Raw genomic sequence first — 23294 nt, 5'->3', positions numbered from 1 at the left:
ACCAGTATGCGCTCACAGTGTGATGTGTTTTTGTTCACATGCCCAACAGATGTCTCAGGATTATTTCTTGTTGGCATCGCTGGTACTAACAGCTGACTGAGCATCTCTGTGTTTGCCTTAAAGAGATAGTTCACCAGTCATTACTAACTCACCCTCATGCATTTCAAAACCTTTATGTTAGTAAATTTCACTGTAAACCCTAACGCTCAAAATAATTAATTGGTTTGAGTAGGGCAGACTCAAATTAAACAAATTAGTTCAATCAAATTAACTTTTATAAGTATTTAGAACTTTATTTTTCTTTTGAGTTCACGAAACTGACACATTTGCAGTAATCTGAATTGTTTAATTGTTTTGAGTTTTATGAACTCGTTTCTTTTAATTTAGACAAACTTAAATTTACATAAAACTGGGCTTGGATTTCTATTTCCTAGCATGCTTTCCATGACACTCAAAAGGGAGAATTAATGCTAAAATATGTTTTTTTGTGTGCAAGATTAATGTTAAGTAAGGGGCTTAGTAGTGTTTAACGCTTTGCTATCCCAAATTAAAAAAGTTTCTGCTATGTGGGTGTATGTTCTACATTGATTGTACAACGTTTCTTTCAGCAATTGCTATGCTATGCTAATGTTATTAAAAGCATTGTGTTACCAATTAGCATTTGCTGAATTAGCTAGTTATAGCTAGCTAAATTTCCACTACTAAAAATATGTTGATTATGTAATTTTAAGTTTAATATATAAATTAACTTACTCAATAATTTCAAGTTAAGAGCAAATAAAATGTATAAGTACAGAATTGAAATCTGCCAGTTCTGCTTACTTAAACTTTGAATTTCTTAACTGATTACCTCAAATTTTTTGAGTTTTGCCAACTTATTCGGGTTTACAGTATTCCAGAGGAACGCAAAAAACAGAGTTCATGATGTTGAGGAACTGTCAAGATCCAAAAAGAAAAGAAAAAGTAGTTGACTTGTCTTCTGAAGCCACACTGAAATTTAGAAATTTAAAATGGATCATTTTTACTTCTGCCAAAGCTTGTGTTCATGCCTAGAATAAAAAAAATAAAGCATTGATATCAGTGATTATAAACATACATTTTTTGGAACAACATTATATAATGAACATATATTATCATTTTTTTGTATTTTTTTTATTGTGCGGGTTAGTGACACAGGTTTTACTATATATACTCATAAAGTCTGTCACGACACATTTCATTGTGTGTCTTAAAGGGATACTTCACCTAAAAATTAAAATTCTGTCATTAATTACTGACCCTCATGTCGTTCCACACCTGTTCATTTTCAGAACACAAATGAAAATCTTTTTATGAAATCTGAGAGCTTTCTGTCTCTCAATAGACAGCTACGCAACTGACACTTTGACACTTTAAAGTTCATAAAGAAATCGTAAAACTAATCCATGTGAATTGAGTGGTTTAGTCCAAAGTTTCTGAAGAGACATGATTGCTTTATACAGTATGATGAACATATTGAATTTAGGCTTATATTCACATATAAACATTCATCAACACACACATCAGATATGGTAAACGGAAGCTCAAGCATGTTTACTTAACATGCGAGAACCAATGAGAACCAATGTTACGCAGCACATTTGAGCTTCCGCAAGAGATTTGTTTAGGTTTGGTTGAGCTTCTGTTTACGTTCGCTGATCAATGTTTATATGTGAATCATATAATGGCACCACTTAATCTATATGCCCCATTAAATTCTGCTATGAATAAACACACGGTATAAAACCGATTTCGTTTTAAAATGCAGGGTACGTTTCCAATGCATTTCAAAATGTCTGTTAAAATAAAAATGTTTTGAAGTAAACACCAGCATTTTAAATGTCTGCTTTTATATTTAGAAGCATGAAAGGAAAATGTTTTTGTTTTTTCCTCTTTTCCACTGTCTGTGGTATAGATATTTATAAAGAGGGACCAGTGCCTGGTTCTCTACCACAATTTGTTCTGTAACTGTTGATTTTTGCATCCATCCTGTTTCCTCATGTGTAAAATGACCATCTGTGCAAAAGCCTTTAAAGATCTCGGGCTCCTCTCCAGGGGACATGCTGACCGGCCATATAAGCAAGTATCTGCACCAGATTGCTTTATTATTTGAGTATTGGTGAGCATAAATAACACCTGAAAGCTTTTAAATCAAACCTACTAAAACTGCTGCAAAACTGCAAGCTTGTGGGTTTGTAGCCTCCTTAGCCCTGAAATGTCAAAACATTGAACGCCTCAAGAGGCAGCTATCAAAGAAGGGAGGGATCCTAAAGTAAACTCAGAGTCCACCCAAATAACCAGTCCCGGCCCTGTACGCAAATGGACAACTTTAACTGGGGGCAGAATGAGTCACAGTCAGTGTGGTCAACACATAAATACAGTGCATATTGAATATTATACACTCTTTGTTGAACATGCACACATATGCAAATACTTTAATCACTTTGTTTTCCCTAATGCACAATTGCACACTAAAGCATGTGTGCACACTGTTCGCATCATACTTCACACAAATGAATTACATCCGGTCTGGTGTAGGTTTTACCTAAGTTTTTAACATTTTTATATATTTTACTTAAAGAAACTGATGCCTATTTATTTTGGGACCATTAAGATTTTTTTGCATTGTAACATGTTTCAGTCACAATTTAGCACATTTCCCAACAATTCTCATTAACATTACTCATTCACCAGTGTGAAAATCCTTTTTTATAAATAAATAAATGTAAAATATTTATATATCATAGAGGTATTTGTTCTATTGCCTTTAATTTATGCTGATTAAAATTAAAAAACACAGTTGAACACCATTAGAATCACAAATGTGTGTGTGTGTGTGTGTATATATATAAATTTGAATCCTGCTATAGGTCTCAAAAAAGTTCAAAAAACGTCCTGCTAAAGTCCCGCTAATTTGATCCAGGTTTACCTAGTCAAGATAATTGCGCATTCACGCTTTTCTTAAGCAGCCCTAGAGGTCGATCATGGATCAAATCGATCCACCATAGGAAACAGCATACATTTTTGTGCTATTTTATGCGTTTGAGACATGGTGTTTTCCTCAGTGCATAACTTACATTTCACAAGTTTATTCTCCATCTGTAAATGTTAGAAAGTCATGCAAATATTTCCATTTTGCTGCTAAACTTCACAGTGAGCGAGCGCTGCTGCGCGCATGCGCTCCAAACAGACAGAACGCCATAGGAGCGCAATAAAATATACATTTTGCTAAAATATTTGATGTTGGACATCAAATGTGCCATATGTACAATTTTAAACCTACAAGTAAGTGTATTTTTATGATAGCAGTAACTGTAAATGGACTATTGTAATGGGGTAAATCAAGGCTAATATACTGTAGGCCAATTACTGAGTTTAGATTCATCTTACCAATTAAAATTTAGTCTGTGCATATTTTTTTTTAATTTTGTGATTTTAACTTCTGCTCTTCTAATAACCATAAAATGTACTACAGCTGCCAAACAAAACCAGCGAGAAATGTATTCATATATTTTAAAACAATCTAATTAAATCTTGGGCACAAAACATTTAGCCAGTAAGAAAAGAAAACCTGTAGGTTACAGATATATAGATTCCCGGAGGTCTATATTTGAGTAAATATGGGCCTTGGAGAAGGCTAGCTGACTTTATTGTGCTTTGACTACAGTAGGCAGGCCTATTTCTAGTGTGAACAACAACCATGCATGTCACTTCTGCAGGCTGCCTCTTACTCTGTCACTCTTTTCATAGCTTTTGCTGACTCTGAGGCACTTGCATGGTATTTCTCCTGCTCTTTGTCAAGCAAAAAAAAAAAATCCCTCATCACTAAATAAAAGCTTAAAAATGAAGACCTAATTGTTTTAGGGGCCTTGTCACAGGTCCATTGATTTTGAATTTCTGTGTTACTTTTGCTATATTTTCACACTTAAAACAATGATTTGGTAATCCTCTTTTACCAGTGTCCTCTTTTGTCCTAAGAAATAAGTTTTCCTGACAGTTCTCTCCCAAGTGGTTCCATTTTTGTCAGTATTAAGTCTGAGAATGATTCAGTGGGCTATATAACACTTAATTTTTAAGAAATTACTTCTCTTTAAATGTTTTGATTAATCATACTTACATTTTAATCAAAAAATTGCCTTAAACTTACACCAATTTTTTTTTATTTATCTCTATTTAGTAAATGGGTGCTCAATTTTGCAACACAACTGATAGTGACTGATAGTGGTTAATAAAGTCAAATAATTGTATGTGAGAGAGTCAGCTGTAATGTCATTGCGTTCCTATTGATCAGTGTTAGAGAAGCTCAGCTTAGCCTGACAGTTAGCCCGCTCCAGACCAGGTTAGTTTCCCAGCATAAGTTGCCAGAGTAACTGAGTTTGAACTAATTTAAGTTTGTTTTATGAAACAGAATTCACTGACAATATGTCTGACTAACTAAAATAAGCCTGGCTTGTTTTCTAATCTTGTTTTATGAAACAGCCCTCAGGTCTGTAACATGATTAGCTATAAAAGGGATGTCTTAGAGAGGCAGAGTCTCTCAGAAGTAAAGATGGGCAGAGCTGTGAAAGAGTGTGTAAAGAGATCGTGGAATACTTTAAAAACAATGTTCCTCAACGTCAAATTGCAAAGGCTTTGCAAATCTCATCATCTACAGTGCATAACATCATCAAAAGATTCAGAGAAACTGGAGAAATCTCGGTGCGTAAGGGACAAGGCCGAAGACCTTTATTGGATGCCCGTGGTCTTCGGGCCCTCAGACGACACTGCATCACTCATCGGCATGATTGTGTCAATGACATTACTAAATGGGCCCAGGAATACTTCCAGAAACCACTGTCGGTAAACACAATCCGCCGTGCCATCTGCAGATGCCAACTAAATCTCTATCATGCAAAAAGGAAGCCATATGTGAACATGGTCCAGAAGCGCCGTCGTGTCCTGTGGGCCAAGGCTCATTTAAAATGGACTGTTTCAAAGTGGAAAAGAGTTCTATGATCAAACGAGTCCAAATTTGACATTTGTTGGAAATCACGGACGCCGTTTCCTCTGGGCTAAAGAGGAGGGAGGCCTTCTAACGTGTTATCAGCGTTCAGTTCAAAAGTCAGCATCTCTGATGGTATGGGGGTGCATAAGTGCATACGGTATGGGTGGCTTGCATGTTTTGGAAGGCACTATGAATGCTGAAAGGTATATAAAGGTTTTAGAGCAACATTAAACAAAAAATACGTCAAAGACGACCACAAACTCTTCAGCAGCTGGAAACCTATATCAGGCAAGAATGGGACCAAATTCCAACACCAAAACTCCAGAAACTCATAACCTCGATGCCCAGATGTCTTCAAACTGTTTTGAAAAGGAGATGCTACACTATGGTAAACATGCCCCCGTCCCAACTATTTTGAGACCTGTAGCAGGCATCAAATTTGAAATTAGCTCATTTTGTGCATAAAATTGTAACATTTCTGTGTTTAAACATTTGTTATGTTATCTATGTTCTATTGTGAATAAAATACTCACAATATATATATAAATATATATATATGTGTGTGTGTGTGTGACCTACTGTAGACATGGTTTTGTGAGATTTGACCAGTAAGTTTAATAATGTAAAAATACACATATGCTCTCAAAATGCATCCGTTCGGCTAATTTGACCTATGAATAAAGCTATGAATACTATAAAGACACTAGATATATATTTATATACAAATATATAGTTTACCACATCAATCTATCTTTAAGCTTAGTTTAAACACCACTGAAAGCCAGCTAGTGCAATAGGAATAGTGACAAGACATTTATTCAAAATAGGAATGGAAGCAGAAGACTTCATGCAACAGTGCTTAACTTCGACATATCACAGTCTGTTCGGTATATATTTTATGATTCATGTGGATAACATATTTGAGGTGTTTTGTGATTTACTTTTTCATGTCCACAAACTAAACAGTCTGGTCTGAGAATTTGTCCACATAAGGTGGCTTGTCTGGAGAGCACCATGTCCTGAAGTGGTGTGGAGCCTGGGTTTGTCAGGCTGCCAGTTCCACACCATGCTTGGGCTAGAAGCAGACAACACTGAGCCAACCCAGTCCAGTGGGTGTAAAAGAGATGTCGACTTGTTTATTATATAGTTTGTTCTCTGGCACTCTTCTCGAGGACTATAGTATGTAAAGGTCATTTCAGCCAAGTCATAAGACATACAGCCTCAATGAATCCATATGAAGCATGAATGAACATGGTTGAAAAGAATAGTTTATTATTATTTATACTGGCATGCCAAGGCTTTGGCTTGCACTTGAATTGTATGTCTGTTATTTGCAGAGAAAGTACATATTTCAAAAACCAAACAAAAAACATTAATGCTAAAATGATTTTATATGAAATTTGATATTAATACTTTGATTCAGCAAGGATGCATTAAATTGATCAAAAGTGACAGTAAAGCCATTTATAATGTTACAAAAGATTTATTTTAAATAAATGCTGTTCTTTTGAACTTTCTATTAATCAAAGAATCCTGAAAAAATTATCATAGAATCCTCAAACATATTAAGCAGCACAACTGTTTTCATCATTAAGAATAATAAGAAATGTTTAGCATATTAGAATGATTTCAGAAGGATCATGTGACACTAAAAACTGGAGTAATGATGCTGAAAATTCAGCTTTGCAATCACAGGAATAAACTACACCATAAAATCTATTGAAATAGACAACTTTAAAATAAAAAAATGGTATTTTAAATTGCAATAATATTATATATTGATACTTATATAATAATACAAATGATTTGTGCACATTGTCATCTGTCCTATACAGGTATTTATTAAATTTAACAGTATCATCCCAGCTATATTGTGTAGTACAAGTATATTTGTACAGTTGTTGTGGTTTCCAGTTGGTGTTTCTGGCTAGCTTTGCATGTGTCATATATTCTCAGCAATTTGTCCTAGTAATTGCCTTGCTGTCCAAGTAATTACAGTCTTTATTGTACGCAACCTAGTAAGACAGCATCTGCTAGGAGTATAAATGTAGTGTAAATGGGAATAGGTGTGAATAATAGTGTCTCTGTTATTCATTGACCGTTTTCACCACCATGACAGGATATGTGTGTCAGCTCTCCAGTCGGCCTGCGCAGGAACTCAGGCCCTGTAAGACGTTTCTGGCAGGAATAGCAAACACATCCTCTGTCAACTCGGATTTTTTCATGCGTTGCTTCCACCTGGGAGCATAAAGAATAACATTAGCATTGCTGTTTGGGTTTACTGATTATTTGAGATGCACTTTTTGCATGATAATTGGCTTCATTTATAGTGTGTCTCACCCAGGCATGCTTGTGTCTTAGAGTTTCCACCTTGGCTAGGCTCATCTCCAGACCTCTCATTCTTTTGTCATGCACCGTTCCTCTCAGTGATTCAGAAAGGAACCGCAACACCAGTTTCATAGACCAGGAGCCCGGCAGCACCCTCAACACACTGACTAAATCAAAAGATGCTGCATTTTTGTTCAGCAGGTCCACTGCTGCGATCACATGATGAGTGGACTCGAGGTAGATTTGAAGCAGGGTGAGGAACATTTCCTGTGTGAACTTCCTGTCTCGTCCAGCAGAGGTCCTCCAACAGTAGCTTTCAGCAGCCTGCTGGTCTTTTTCTTCATAGACCAAAACCTGCAGGGCCTTTTTGTGTTTACCAGATTTCCCAAGCAAAATTGCTTTCTCCACATGAAGAAACGAGGATGTTATTTGGTCTGTGACAATAAAAGGTATAGCAGTTTGTTTCATCCATGGACGCTGAACAAGGAACTGAAAACAATTTAAACTACACTCTTGGGAAAAAAAAAGGTACAAAAGCTGTCACTGGGGCGGTACCCTTCCAAAAAGTACACCTTTGTACCTTATTTACCCCTAAAGTAGTAGCTTTTAAGTACCGCTCCAGTGACTGCTTTTGTACATTTTTTTTTTCTGACAGCGTATCAAAGGTCTTTATCTGCATGTTGTGCTCACCATATATAGTATCAGCATTATAGAAAGAAGACTGCCAGAGTAACTTCTGTAGTTTATGTCTCATCTCTTCCCTGCTTGTTTCATTACAGTCACCCTCGATTGACTGCAGTATCCATTTGATGTATGATGTGATGAGCATGGTATGATGCTTTTCCTCCTGTGAATAGACAAACTGACATTAAAGGGGACATGTAATTCATTTGTACATACATTTTGTCACTGAGATCCACTAAATAATGTTTTTGCATTGTAATTTAGTTTTTCACAATTATTTTCCACCCCCTCACTGGAGCTTGTGTAAGGCTGGGCAAGTCTTAGGCTCTGCTCCAAATAGCACCCAAAACACTTGCGGTCTTCCTACAAGTCTGCACTTTCGTGACATAACGCTGCTTTGACTGTCGGGAAGAAGTCTGCTGTGGAGCATCAAGAGCACATATCGACCGCAAAGTGTCCGCACCCTTCTGAAATGGGACACCCTACGGTCTTGTGGACTGAATGGACACGCGCACGCGGCGGCCATTCTAAGTCCACAAGACCGCAAGTGCACAAGTGTGCCATTTGGGACAGGGCCTAGCCTTCCCCTGGCCATGGACTTAAGACTAGTGGAATTTTCTCACTCAAACCACTGACTGCTGCTGCTTGTCTAGGATAACTGCTGGTCTAGGATCAGTTTTCTTCATAATAATAGCATATTGGCGAAAGATATTTGGCAAACAATCCAGTGCGTATCTGTGTTTGCGCTTTGGAGAATGTCAAAGTTTTCTGTTTACAATGTGATTTTGCAGCGTTGTGCAGTGTAGCCAATCGGAGACATATCTGTTGATTTCTTGAACGTGATGGCCAATCAGACGTGTTAAAGTTAGCACTGAACAAAAACTCTGGTGTTTTGAGTGGTGAGTGGATTCTGAGTTCTGCACACTTGCTGATTCCTCTCATTATAATAATAGTAATAATCATTAATAATAATTCCTTACATTTATATAGCACTTTTCTGGGTACTCTAAGTGCTTTCACATATGGAAGGGGGAATCTCTCAAGCACCACCAATGTGCAGCATCCACCTGGATGATGCGACGGCAGCCATATTGCGCCAGAACGCCCACCACACACCAGCTTATTGGTGGAGAGGAGACAGAGTGATGAAGCCAATCAGTGTATGGGGATGATTAGGAGGCCATGATGATGGACAGAGGCCAATGGGCAAATGTGGCCAGGATGTCGGGGTTACACCCCTACTCCTTTCGAAGGACATCCTGGGATTTTTAATGACCACAGAGAGTCAGGACTTCGGTTTAATGACTCATCCGAAGGACGGTGCTTTTTGACAGTATAGTGTCCCCATCACTATACTGGGGTGTTACTTAGGACCAACACAGACCACAGGGTAAGCACCCCCTGCTGGCCTCACTAACACCTCTTCCAGCAGCAACCTAGTTTTCCCAGAAGGTCTCCCATCCAGGTACTAACCAGGCTCAGCCCTGCTTAGCTTCAGTGGGCAACCAGTCTTGGGCTACAGGGTGATATGGCTGCTGGACAATTATAACACACAATTATGTAAATGAGAGATTTATTGTGTGCAGTCAGCTTCATTGATTATAACGGAACTTTGTGAGTTGGCGATGAGCTAAGATGAGTGACTGCTTTTTAGTGATTATAAAGGGAGCACTTCTTGTGCACTTTCTGCCATGACAAATCCCACAGTGTGCTTGCTTTTCTGTTAAAATTGATTTGTGAACAAATAATTTTTCGGAAGCGTTTATGCTGGGATGTGTAGATGGTTGCTAGGCGAAATGTAACTTAAAATTATTTATAGGAAATCTATTTAAATGGGTTTTTAAAGGGGAAGGGCATCTCCTTGGCCTTACACTGCAGATGGCTCACTAACCATTTTTAAATTGTCCATATTTTGCTGCTGTGTTTGTTATATAATGAGAAAATAATTTTACTCTTAAGGCCCATTCACACCAAGAACGATAACTATAAAGATAGATATAACGATAACTATATTAGCGTCCACACCAATGCACGTATCGCTCTGTTTATTATAAGCACACTCTGCTATTCTTTCATCTGCTGCTTTAAATGCTTGAGCTCTTTAAAGCAGGATAAATTCTGTCAATGTTTTTATCAATGTAGTTATCGTCCTTGGTTTGAACAGGCCTTTATCGATTGTTCTTCTGGGACCATACTTCAGAAACATCCAAATTCTAGAGTCCTATCTGTTTAGTAACCATGGTGATTTCTGTTTGAAACTTGTTAGGTCTTTAATTTAAGACTTAACTTTCTGTAATATGTTCCTGAGACTTAGAAATAATAGCATTTATCCTGCTTTCTCCTTATTACATCACTGTGAAAGACCGGGTAAAGTTTCCGATCGCCCAGTACTGATGTGTAAACGTGGAAGGTCGTGTGTTGATGCAATGCCACACAATTGCAGAAGTTCAGGATAAGTTTTTTGCAAGTTAGTTTCAGTAAATCTTTTTTTTTTTTTTTGGACTGAGGAGGAAGCGTTTGGTTATCAATGTTAAAAAATGTTTTTATACCAGTGTTGTTATCTTTAAACTAATTTCTGTTAAGTAAAATAAAACTGAAACAAAATAAAAATATAGTATTAAAAATATATATATATATTAAAAAAAATAAAAATGACAAAAGCACACAGCAAAATTACTAAAAATTAAACTGAAATCAAAATGAAAACTGAAAATATAAATAATAAAATAGAATTCAAAATATGAATAGGTAGTATGTAAATACCAAAATGACATACATATAAGCTTTTTGTATCTCAAAAGATGAGATGTAAATTTAATTCCTTACAAATCCTCATAAGGCTGCAACAGTACCTTGCTGTGTAATTCATTGACTAAAAATTCCAAGTAAAGAATCGTGGCAACTGAGTAGTTGGTGAGAATGGTAAGGACTTCTTCTGGTGCAAATATAATGTGGCTGCTTGCATGCATCTTTGTAAAGATCAGTATTCCAGCCTATATTAAAATAAAGAACATGATTTAGAAGCACTTCAAACACATTGCTGGCAATGCGATAAATCAAATGCAGTACTGTTCAAAACACTGTTTGGGGTCAGTAAGAGTTTTCTTTTTTTTAAAGAAATCAATACTTTTATTCAGTAAGGATGCACTCAACTGATCAAAAGTGACAGTAAAGACTTTTACATTGTAACAAAAAAAATCCATTTCAGATAAATTGCTGTTCTGCAGCTTGTTTGTTCAAATTCAAGAAACATAATGTTGTTTCTTTTATATTGCCATGCCAGGGGCAAAAGAGGGAACTGAACTAAATGAAATCTGTGTAACTCTGCCCTCTGCTGTTGATAAATAGTATATAATAGTTAAAATACTTGCCTCTTGCTCTCTCTGAAGAACCCAATCTACAAACTTCAAGACGATGGGTTTGTGTTTCAGATTTGAGAGAGTATTAACTATATGCTGGAATACATTGATGTCTGAGGGGTCTTCGCTCTCATCCTCCACAATTTTAACCCAGGTCTGAAAAAAAATAAGAAGCTTACTTTCCTTCCTGATTCATCTTTAGCCATTGCTCTGGATCTTTCAGTATGATTCAAAGATACCTGAATTGCTTTGACATGCTGGCCTTGGCTTTCATAGAGCAATCCAAGTGTGAAAAACCTGAAATGGCAGAAAATTAGTTTGGCTCTTGAGTGCACTAGAAAATAACCTGTAAATGCTGAAGTAGCCTCAAATGATGAGCACAAACCTTTTGTGCTGCTCCAAGTCAGGCACACACATTTGGAGGTTACAGTTATTCTGTGAAGACACAAGCTGGTCCAGTTTTCCATATTCCCCTTGTTCCAAATACAGCTTAAAAAGTGTAGAGTCAATGTCCTGCGGACACATTTGGCCCTGTCCTGTTGGCCTGACTTCTCTCAAGAAATCATCCAAAAAGCTTAAGTATTGCTGAAATGTCGGCCAGTCGTCTCGACTTAACATCCACAGGTCCTTGGCATTGCTGACTGCTGTTGTCTGAGGTGTAAAGTCTTCACTCACAACAGGCATAGCTGGATAAAGGCTAATGATTTCCCTTGGGTCTAGTTCACCTTTACTGGAAGATAAAAGATTACACTAAAAAAAACTGGTTTAGGATTTACAGCACTTACAGTGATCACTCAGAAATTGCTAGTAAATTTCACAATTAATTACAAAGAAACAGCAACACATTGAATTATATGTGAAATGTGAAAGACTGAAATAGCATTTCTTAAAAATATACTCCAATAATCTGTTCTATTTACAACTTAGAAATCATTTTTTTACAGTGTAGCTGGGTGGTCATTGTATTCATTTATTTTTAAAGCGAAAGCTGTCAAATTGGTTTCCCAAATACCATTACATGTTAAAGCATTACTTACATAAAAAGCTCTTTTGCTTCCACAAAAGCCTCTCTGTAGAACTTTATCATTCCAGATGTGCAGATGACATTTTTATGTAGATCCTAAAAGTAAAGTGATGGATGGCATGAAGGATTGAGATATATGAGATATATCTTAGCTGAGCTATTGTTTTGTCATAACCATGTATCAGCTTCCACTCCAATATATATGTTAAATAGTAAACTTAGAGCACATTTAATTTTAAAATCTTGTAGCATATTTGATGTGAGCTCAGACGTTCAGTCCTTGAACTAATGCATCTTTGATCTTTGCTTAATACCACTGTAAGGTGATTTTCATCTTGATGGAATGACATCTGTGCATCTTGTTCAAGTGCTCATATGAATTACTTTGCTCAGTGTGTCTAAGACGCTTTGTCACAGACCTACTTATTTTCACTGACCCCATGGCTCTATTAAAAGGTATTATGTGTAGTTTCTATGCTTTAAGCATTTACTCATATGAATATACATACTCATTAAACAATCCACGTGTTAGCATGTGAATGGATTATTTAAAGGATTAGTCCACTTTCAAATAAACTTTTCCTGATAATTTACTCACCCCCATGTCATCCAAGATGTTCATGTCTTTCTTTCTTCAGTCGAAAAGAAATTAAGGTTTTTGAGAAAAAACATTCCAGGATTATTCTCCTTATAGTGGACTTCAATGGCCTCCAAACGGTTGAAGGTCACAATTACAGTTTCAGTGCAGCTTCAAAGGGCTTTAAACGATACCAGACGAGGAATAAGGGTCTTATCTAGCGAAACGATCGGTCATTTTCGAAAAAAATAAAACTGTATATGCTTTATATAGACAAACGTTCGCCTTCTAAGTGCCTCCGCCAAAACCGCATTTCTGTATTCTCCAAAAAGTTTACGCTGTATGTCCTACGCCTTCCCTATTCTACTTACAGAAAAAATGTAACTGGCGCTTCGTTCGTTCCGTAAGTTGAATAGGGAAGGCGTAGGACATACAGCGGTAAATGCGGTTTTGGCGGAAGCACTTAGAAGGCGAACGTTTGTTTATATAAAGCATATACAGTTTTATTTTTTTCGAAAATAACCGATCGTTTCGCTAGATAAGACCCTTATTCCTCGTCTGGTATCGTTTAAAGCCCTTTGAAGCTGCACTGAAACTGTAATTTTGACCTTCAACCGTTTGGAGGCCATTGAAGTCCACTATAAGGAGAATAATCCTGGAATGTTTTCATCAAAAACCTTAATTTCTTTTCGACTGAAGAAAAAAGACATGGGGGTGAGTAAATTATCAGCAATTTTTCATTCAGAAGTGAACTAATCCTTTAATGAGGTATTATTGAAACCAATGGGTCAAAGAGCATGGTCCATAACCCCCTGCTGGTAGATGCTGTAACTACACCATTCATCTGTGTTGTTTCTTTATTGATGACCATTCAAAAGTAGCAGTGTACGCTGACAATATGTATGTATGTATGCAAGTAGGACCACTTACATGTGTGTGCTTGTCTATCTATCTATCTATCTATCTATCAGTTCATTATTATTATTATTAATATTATTATTATTATTTAGTGCCATTGAAATGAATGATGGGTATTGTAGACTTCCTTGATTTACACTGGCTTAAAGCTGCAGTCCGTAAGTTTTGTCTCTTTGTCACCATCTCTGTTTGAAACCTGAAATTGCAGTTGTTTGCGTAATTATCATCTTTACGTGGGTTGTGCCTCGGCACGGCTCCTCAGCGCAGATGAATGTAATGTTTGCTGTCAATCACCACATCGGTGTGGATACTGAACTTCGGAATCACAGATTGTAGTCTTGGATGTATGACCAAAGTAAGAATTTTCACCGGAAAATGTCATCTGAACAAGTAACAAATCTACCACTTTTGTTCATACTGAGGAAAAAAAGCATTACAGTAAATCACGCTGCTAATAGTGATTAAATCTAACGATCGTTTAGCTCGGTTCACGTCAAACCATGCAAATTATTATTATTGTTATACTTTGTTCTCAAACTGTTAATGTCAACAACAACAGCATTGCATGATTACGTGTATTTAGTGTGTATTAGCATTAACTTTCAATTTCTGTACAGTCTAATCTCTAACGTTAATTTGTCATACCATACAATCCGCTATCAAAATGATAAGTTTAATTATTCCAGGTGCTGTGAGAAAAGGCTATAAATGATTTGCCTCACATGCGATATAGCCTACTAGCTGGGACTCCTTCTTTATGTAAACAGACGTTAATGACGCAAAGATGAACGACTGCATGCTCAAATTTCCTGCGGAAACCCACCAGTACCACTAGTATTAGAACACATTATTACAAGCTTACCGTTGTGAATCGGGCTAAGGTAAGGAGATAGTTTTGAACACTGGCTGGTTATGTACTTGCTCCAAAAAATTGATTTTGGATAATTTTTAACCAAAAAAAGTCTTTTTAACGTGTTAAAGGAAAATAAGACATAAATCCACTTTGTTTAGTACTTTATCATCAGTCTTACCTTATAGGAATCCATTGGCAAGAGATCTTGAACCCTGTCCAGCAGCGTCAGGGCTTCATCAACTCTCTGTCTCTTAACCAGCTCTTGAATCTGATCCTCCAGCGGAACTGGTGACAGCCGATGAATCTCTTTGTCAGCAACAACGAAAACACTTTCTATAAAGTGAAAGAGAAGTAAAGAAGAAAGAGTTAGGAAATAGTGAAATGACTATATAATCAAAAGTATGATAAGATATTATTATTAAGGGTCATTGACACCATTTTCAACTAAAAAAAGGAAAACTTTTGCAAGTTGCAAGTTTTTGATAATATCATTTTTGTCTTTGTGTAAACTACAAAAACGTGAATTTGTGAAAACAGTGACGTCATGCGTATTACGTGTCAATAGGCGCGTAGTGTTTTTTTACAAAGTGACATCGCCAACTACTGGCCTGGCAGCATAATACAGTTTCTAGTCATTTCCATGTATCTTTGTCAACAGGGATCATTTTGACAACATTGTAGTCTGTACACAAAAAAAATGCAAAGGAAAAACCTTTTCATTTTTAGTACATCGTTGTCGTGTAAACGTACCTTAGTGTATGCAAATTATGGCATCAATCAACAACTACAACAAGCTCAAATTGCATACTCAAATCTAAATATTGTCAGTATGAAGCAACCCATTTTACTTCTGTGATGTGGCATATTTTGTGTGAAACAGTATATTTAGACTATTTGATTTCAGATTTTATTTTAAACATACAATATACAAGCAATCAAGAACGATTATGGCGCCTCTGAATTGACTGATGAATGATTTGTGAAAGATTTATGATGGATTGTAAAACGAACCTTCTGTTGAGATGAGAGATTTGGCACTTTGTAAAGGTACAGTTTGCTTCAGCTGTTGGTCCAGAATGCTGTAGATATGAACAGTCTGATTCTGTAGAACTAGCACATATGGGAAATGCACTGCAGCGTCCACCACTCCATCAGGCCACTGTACAGGAGGATGCTGGGAAGTACCATTCTTCATCACAAACATGCCTGCGTAACATATAGGCTACTGTTAAAGCAAATAATTAATTTGCACAATAATTAGCTCTCAATGTGTCAAGTGTGTCAAGTTTTTTTTACATTCATTAAATTATAAAAAAATTAATTATTCAGAAGTTGTTATTCAGTTATGTGTCAATTAAGTAGTATGAGTTATTTATTCTAAAATGCCTTTAGACTAAATAATTGAAAATAAAAGGGTATAAAAACAGAAATAAATTTAAATACAGCTATATAATTGCTAAAAACAAAATTAAGGTGCATAACAGCTAAGATCATTTGGTCTTGGAAAAATGTAATGATAAATGTTTGAGTTTATATATTTTTTTAACTCTTTTGTGTTTGACCAATATAAGATTAGGGAAAATTCTTACCCAAACTTCCAGGCCCATTTAAAATGAATTCTCCTTTTCCATATTTGTTGGCAATGATATTTTGTTTTGCCAGGTTATGTGGGAAAAGATCTAGGGTGGTTTGGCTATGATAATCATGGAGAAAATATCTGTCACAAGTGGCCACACACAGACATGTCCCATGCGCAGCCAGAGCCACAGGCTCCTGCGGCAGAGCCACCTGCCTTACACACTCCCATCTGTCCACACACACCTTATAAACGCTCACTATTTTCCTCTTGGTCGAAGCTGCAATGAGCTCCACGGAATCAGTCTGAGCCGCTGACTCACGGACACAGAAGAGTGACACATTCTGGATTTTCTTCAGGGCAGGAATAGGTTCCAGGGAGAACATGTTGAGCACCGTGACCGAACCATCCCAGAGAACTAAGAGGTGGTTCAGAACAGGGACCTGCCGTCAGCTGGCTGATTGCTCCGCTTCGGCCCATCTGTCTCTTCCCCACCTCCCGCACTGAAAGGCTTTCTTCACCACTCACGCTATTTACAGTGAGGTACTCGACGACTCCCTCTTTGGTCCCAATATAGAGGTTTTTACCAAAACACTCCAAACACTGAATGCTGGATTTGTCTCTGCCTTTCCCTGAGGGCATTTTTTGACAGACTAGCACAGGAGTAAAGACTTTCATGGTTATTTACTCTTAATTTAGCTCTCAGTGGCACCTAAAAATAAATGAGAAACCTAGTAAACTGGGTAGAGAGAGAAAACAGCCTTCATTAGCTCAGAAATCTATGCTGGAAAGCAAACAATTAGGTTAAATAATAAAAACACAACCAATTCAAATAATATTTTCAAGATATACAGGGTTTATTAGCCACAATGCTAAATGAAACGAATAAAGAATGGTCTCACCTCATTAGCGTAGAAGCTGTCAGTGTTACGGACGTTGCATTTTTTCTCAAGTGTATTTTGACCTTGCCATGTGACTCTCATCCTGAGAGGAAGTTGGTGTCAGCAGTTTTACTGCTTTTACTCGCATGGCTCTGACTGGATGGTTGGTTGCACAATGCCAAATATCCAAGAAAGAGACACAGAGACATAAAACCTTTAGTTAAATATTTCTTGTATACCCTACACTGTAAAAAGTTTTAAGCCCATACAACAACAACAAAAAAATATCTTAGTACTAATTTCCCCTAGCCTTTTCTTGTTTACTAAACTTTTGTAAATAACTTATGTTAGTAGTAGTGTATCTGTGTGATATGATGTCTGATGTCTGTAGGAATTGTATAATAATTTTATTCATGATTTACTCCTGCATGATTAATTACAAATCATAATTGAGCGTCATTGAATATGTATTAGGGATGGGAAGAGGGTCAAAAATGAAAATTCCACAAAAACTGACCACTATATTTCTCTTAAGGTACTCAAGAAGATAAAATGACTGTCACAAAAGTGTCACATTAACCACGTAACCACGAATTCCAAGGGATTCATAAGTATAGGAATCATACCTGCTTATCAAAATTGTCCCAGATAGTTTATATCTCATCTGCAAGGTCTTTACTCTCTGCTCGATACATCATGATGATGGAGTTGCTATGTGTTTGTTAAAAGAGGTCATGAAAGCCATTTTGTTGTTTTGAGGCCCACAAACCTGAGGGAGTGAAAGAGAGAAAAAAAAAACTATGAACACTAAAGTCTATAAACAATCAGGACAAAATTTTGTACAACAGACAACAATTTTTTTCTTACGACACAAAACACACTGTACTCCAACTTTCATGGAATCCTGCTAGACCATGTGCCCCAAGATTGTCTAGAGACAATCACAAACGGATTTTGGACTACATCGTAAGTGTCTGTAAATCATTATTGGTTCAAAAATATGCCATAGCCAAATTCTCTTATGTCACTTCTCTTACCCAACAAGGCTAGTTGAATAGTGTGCAAATATGCTCTGAACTGGGAGGGCCAGAATTTGAGTGGACCCTATGTAGATGAGTTTTCAACATATCTGGTGTATTGAAAGTGCACTCTCAGGGAACAGGCACAACAATCGGCCTGGGTTCCAATGCCAATACTGGCGCAGGTGTATTCACAGTACCTACGCTGCATGAAGTGTGTGCTCAATGTAGATCTGTATAAGAAAAAACACAATGTGTATGATCAGGTTATTAAAAGGCAAAGTAATGAAATAGATAATGAATTGTATTATTTTTTGTTTATAGCTACTACTGCACAGCTTTGAAAGTATTATCAATAAACATTATTTCAGAACTTTCCATAAAGCATTATACAACTGTAAGGGCAATTAATCAGAATTCTCAGTTGCCCTCAGTACAGTACAGATGGAGAGTGTGAAACCAGGTAAACCTTTTAACCAGTGCTTATGAAGGGATTAAGAAAACCAAAAATATAACAAGATTGCAATCAATTTACAGTCAATTTACTCAACAATAAAACAAGGGCTTAGACACAAAAATAAATTAGAAGGGAAGTAAAAATAAATAAATACAAATATCTGCACAGGCTCAAAAAATAAATAAATAATAACCTTCTAAACACAAAATTAGCAATGAATACAAGCTTATCACAAGGGAAATATTATAATGCATGGTTTTTATCAACTAAGTCCAGCAAAATCCCATCTTTTTATTTGTAGTTTTTGACAGGGCTTTTAGATATTGTACCAGTTAGTTCCCTCATAGCAACCTCAGTGACGTCACGGTGACACGAACAGAGGGGGGAAGTAACAAAGTACATTTACTTCGTTACATTTACTTGAGTATTTTTTTTTTTGGAAAAAATAGAAGCGATTTCTCACTCGGAGCGTTGGATGAAGTGGCAGTGGACCGACGTCAATTAAAGCAAATCTGCAAATGCATCCTACTGTTTGCCAGTGATGAAGATCTTTATTAGTTGAACTGTGTATGCTGTCTGTGAACAATTCCACAGATATCGATTTCATTTGATTTCAATTCATACAGCCAATAGCCGACATTTTACAACCAAACAGATTATTACGCCACGATAACAAAGTATGTAGCATTTCTTTACCGTTTTTTATGGCCATATATCTTAATTTATACATTAAAGGTGGACTCAGTATTATTTCAAATACACTGTTTGGAAGTTAGTCGGCCGATACCAACAACAAACGTCTAACCAATCAGCATTAGGGGGCGTATGGCGGTCAAGGAGAGAGAACGAGCAAGAAGGAGATTTGAAAATAAGAAAAAAAAACTGCAGAACGAGAGACGGGACACAATACAAAAGAGCTCAAAAGAATATCACTGGAATGAAGGTTTATGCCTGGGCAAGCACTTTAGGACCCACGTTTATAGAAACGCTTTCCAGCGCTGGAGAGAGCTAAGCAGGAAGGCCAGAAAACAGACACGGAGGCTGCTTTGATTCCTTATCATGTAAGTAACACTGGGTTTTGATTGTCTTTGATTGTCTTCTGTTTGCAATTTTGTTGCGCGTCAGCTGTGATAAACAGACATCGACTCGCATTGTGTGTGTAACAGAGGCCAGATAGTGAGAGTTTTGCAGTTAAAAGTGCAATATGTAAGAATTTTGCAGTAAAATATCCAAAAACCACTAGGCCAGTGTTATATATTTTGTTCACCTGAGTACTCAAAATATCCCAAATGTTTCCAACTATTTGTAAATCGTGAGAAAAAATTAATATATTACATGTTTTAATAGACAAGGGAACAACTGTTTGGTTACATTTATAGACAGAAATTATTGTTATATAGCTCAACACGTTTAGTCTTATTGTTTAAATCTAATTTTCTTCATTTTTTGCGAGTTCCATGCTTTACCATGCCTCAGAGAAAAACACTATTTTGTGAAGTAGCTAACATAGCATAATCAAATGCAGCTTTATTTTTAGTAACAGTAATACAGCATTTTCTCCATGATACAATACGTTTTAAAATTAATTGCATGCCATTTATCAACACAAGCCATCCAGCATTTAATATGATATTCTAAAATCGATCTAGCTTACTTAAGTGTGCAACAAGTGTCTCACCGCAGCCGCCGAGCGAACGCAGAGAGTAACGTTATAACATTTACAACACACTCAAATGTATCTAATATGATAAACAGAGCTGCGTTACCTCATACTCATGACCAGAAAAGCGGAAGCGGCGCCGGCGACTGTGGCATAATAAAAGTTCCGCTGCTCGCGGCGTGTGTTGCGTAATCGCTCTAGCGGCCTCGTTCAGCTCCCACAACACTCGGTCCTGCTCTGCTTCATACTACAATAACGTTAATAATCGCATCCATGAACATGATTTCTGAACATAAGTCCTATCCCTATTCTTTTGCACCATCCGTTGAGGTAAAGACCACATGTCCCAAGATTCCGCGCTCAAACTTGGCGTCATCAAGCTACGCCTTTGTTTTGAATAGGCCTCTAGCAACCTCTAGCGGACAGAAAATATTACATATTGCACCTTTAAACTACTGCACACTGACAACAGCTAGAGAATGAGGTGTTTAACTTCATTGGTAGTGCTTGGTACTCACTTTTTGACGTGCCTGACACTACCTCTCGAAATAAACCAACATCCCGGAGTTATTCAGTTACTCCAACAGTAGGCTACACTGACTTAACCTGCTGTAAAGAGAGAAATGATGATGAGCACGAGCAGCAGAGCAGCTGATATGAGTGAGCATGCGCGGCGTACACGAACGAACGTACACGGCCTGTCACCGTTCTCGTTCTCGAGTCAAGAATCGGTTGCAACGGTTTTCGCATCATCAGTACACAACCGAGAACCGCTTCTTTCGGACATGTCCGATTTGAGAACCGATGAGCTGATGATACTTCGCGTGCGTGTAATTTTTCAAGAGAACGAAAAGTACATTAGTCAAGTTTTGTTGAACATCGGAAAGTGTGATAACATAAAACATACTGAAAATATTTATGACTTAATTCAAAATACAAAAAGTTTATTGTGCTTTTCCAAATACACCATAACAGATTAATAACATACAAAATACTGTACATAATAAACTACATGCCAACATGAACAATATTTTGTACACAGATCAATTATAATGTTCAGAAATATTACTAATACTATATTAATGTTATTTAAAAAGCAATATAGTAAAAGTTGTGCAGTTGTGCTTTCAAGTTATTTTTTTTAAAGATTGGAAACAATTAATTGTATGTAAAACTATCAAACTAAACATTTATTTGTTTCATAAATAATCCATGTACAGCTTATTTCATTTCTAAACAAGGTGATAGAAATATAAAAAATGACGTAATCAAACTACAGCGAGCAAACAAGCGACTCCTTTTGAATCGCTCTCGCGGTTCTCCAATCTCAATCTCGAGTAGAATCGGTTGCAACGGTTTTCGGATCACCAGTACACAACTGAGAACCGCTTCTTTCGGACGTGTCCGATTTGAGAACCGATGAGCTGATGATACTGCGCATGCGTGATTCAGCGTGTGATCTGAAGCTAAAGAACAGTAATGACTGTCATAGCACCGGTTAACTAGGACAACTGAGAGGAATGAGGGGCCAATCTGGCGAAACAAGTTTATGTAATTACAAATAAATCGTAATGTAAGGGGATCATGGTTTCTGCACTGATGAAGACTAATTTATTCACTTTATAACTGTAAAACTTCGTTTGCACATCACTACCTGTATATATGGATGCTTTAGATGCAAAATTAAATGGTAAGAAACGTTTCAGATTATAATGATGTTTTAGTTGACTGATGTTATGATTACTGACTTTATATATTTGAATGTGTTTTTCATCCCGGCCCGCGATAGACGACGTCATCGGGATGACGTAATTACGTCGGAGTGTAAAAGAACAGGTGAACCGGGTTTTTCAACCGGTTTATTGAATCGAACTGTCCGAAAGAACCGGTTCGCGGAAAAGAACCGAACTTCCCATCACTAATCTCGACACCATTTCCAGTCAGCGCTGCGAAGAAAGCGCTTGAATTCACCGCAGAATTAGTAACATTGCTGTGAAATCTTGTGAGAAGCATTCACATTCGTCGCAGAATTCTCTGTTAAACCACAGATATCAGATCAAACAGTGCCGAGTGGAAACTGTTTGATCTGATATCTGTGGTTTACCAGAGAATTCTGCGACGAAGGTAAATGCTTCTCACTAGATTTCACAGCGGTGTTATTAATTCTGCGGTGAATTCAAGCGCTTTCTTCACAGCGCTGTGTAATCTGGAAACCATGAGAAACATTGTGCCACTAACACTAACAGAAATAACTTGTGGCAGAAATGGTCTAATTTTTTCGATTGCTTTTAAGTGCTTCACAAAACTTTTCCCAGCACTTCAAAGCTTTAAATATTGCCCGATTTGAATGCCATTTTTAATGTGACATCCAAAACATTATTTGTTCATCCTTCATAGTTGGTCTCCATTTGTAAAACTAAAAGTTTCACGATGTAGGAAAGCAAATACTTATTTAGAAATAAAAAAAGACAATAAATTACCACTGTAGTAGATGTTGCAGAGAAGCACTTATTATTATTACCCCTGTTGCTTAAAGCCACTCTGCTATTAGCTTTAGCATCGGTCAAGCGAGTAGGAGACCTACAGGCGCTCTCTGTGAGCCCTACCTGCCTTGAGTTCAGGCCCAGTGACTCCAAGGTGGTCCTAAAGCCAAGGCATGGTTATGTACCCAAAGTTCTCTCCATTCCGTTCAGAGGTTATAGCTAAAGGTGCAACCAGTAGTTATTAATAAATAAATAGTATTTGACAAATATGTTTAAATATGTCTTTTACACTTTAGAGGTGTAAATTAGAGGGATTAGAGGTGCATTCATGCCATGTCATGATTACCACTACTCGGAGCTCCTCGGACTTATTTGTTTGGATCGAACTATCAATGCCAAATGTATGAATGTAATTTGATTAATAATAGACAAATGCCTTTTTAAATTTACTTACTTATCAAAGGTAGTGTAGG

General features: G+C 37.0%; 1 protein-coding gene and 1 pseudogene across 2 annotated transcripts; both read right to left on the bottom strand.

Annotated features, from left to right (window-relative positions):
• Positions 1-6248: 6248 nt before the first annotated feature.
• On the bottom strand, positions 6249-16986 carry si:ch211-266g18.9 (transforming growth factor-beta receptor-associated protein 1). Of its 2 annotated transcripts, XM_051869024.1 has the most exons (11): positions 16335-16986; positions 15757-15951; positions 14924-15078; positions 12411-12493; positions 11759-12103; positions 11613-11670; positions 11386-11529; positions 10867-11007; positions 8021-8177; positions 7343-7764; positions 6249-7240 (listed from the first exon to the last, which is right to left on the bottom strand). In XM_051869024.1, exons 1-11 carry the CDS (start codon positions 16705-16707, stop codon positions 7094-7096), a joined length of 2220 nt encoding a protein of 739 aa, XP_051724984.1. In that variant the 5' UTR covers positions 16708-16986; the 3' UTR covers positions 6249-7093. The 2 variants fall into 2 exon arrangements, with proteins under 2 accessions (XP_051724984.1, XP_051724985.1); XM_051869025.1 differs by having other exon boundaries at positions 15757-16986.
• LOC127499236 (uncharacterized) lies at positions 9438-9554 on the bottom strand (annotated as a pseudogene).
• Positions 16987-23294: the final 6308 nt, after the last annotated feature.

This window comes from Ctenopharyngodon idella, chromosome 17 (genome assembly GCF_019924925.1).
Source record: "Ctenopharyngodon idella isolate HZGC_01 chromosome 17, HZGC01, whole genome shotgun sequence".
Classification (NCBI taxonomy): Eukaryota; Metazoa; Chordata; class Actinopteri; order Cypriniformes; family Xenocyprididae; genus Ctenopharyngodon; species Ctenopharyngodon idella.
Note: the sequence above shows the minus strand (reverse complement) of the source record. Positions and strands in the feature narration are given on the sequence as shown.

What these genes read in the sequence shown, in the direction of transcription:
- si:ch211-266g18.9 (XM_051869024.1), bottom strand. Translation starts at nt 16,707, where the DNA reads ATGTTCTCCCTGGAACCTATTCCTGCCCTGAAGAAAATCCAGAATGTG. An exon ending in AAATGGGCCTGGAAGTTTGG is followed by an intron (nt 15,952 to 16,334) that starts GTAAGAATTTTC and finishes TATGTTACGCAG; the next exon opens with GCATGTTTGTGATGAAGAAT. An exon ending in TCAATGAATTACACAGCAAG is followed by an intron (nt 8,178 to 10,866) that starts GTACTGTTGCAG and finishes GTCTATTCACAG; the next exon opens with GAGGAAAAGCATCATACCAT.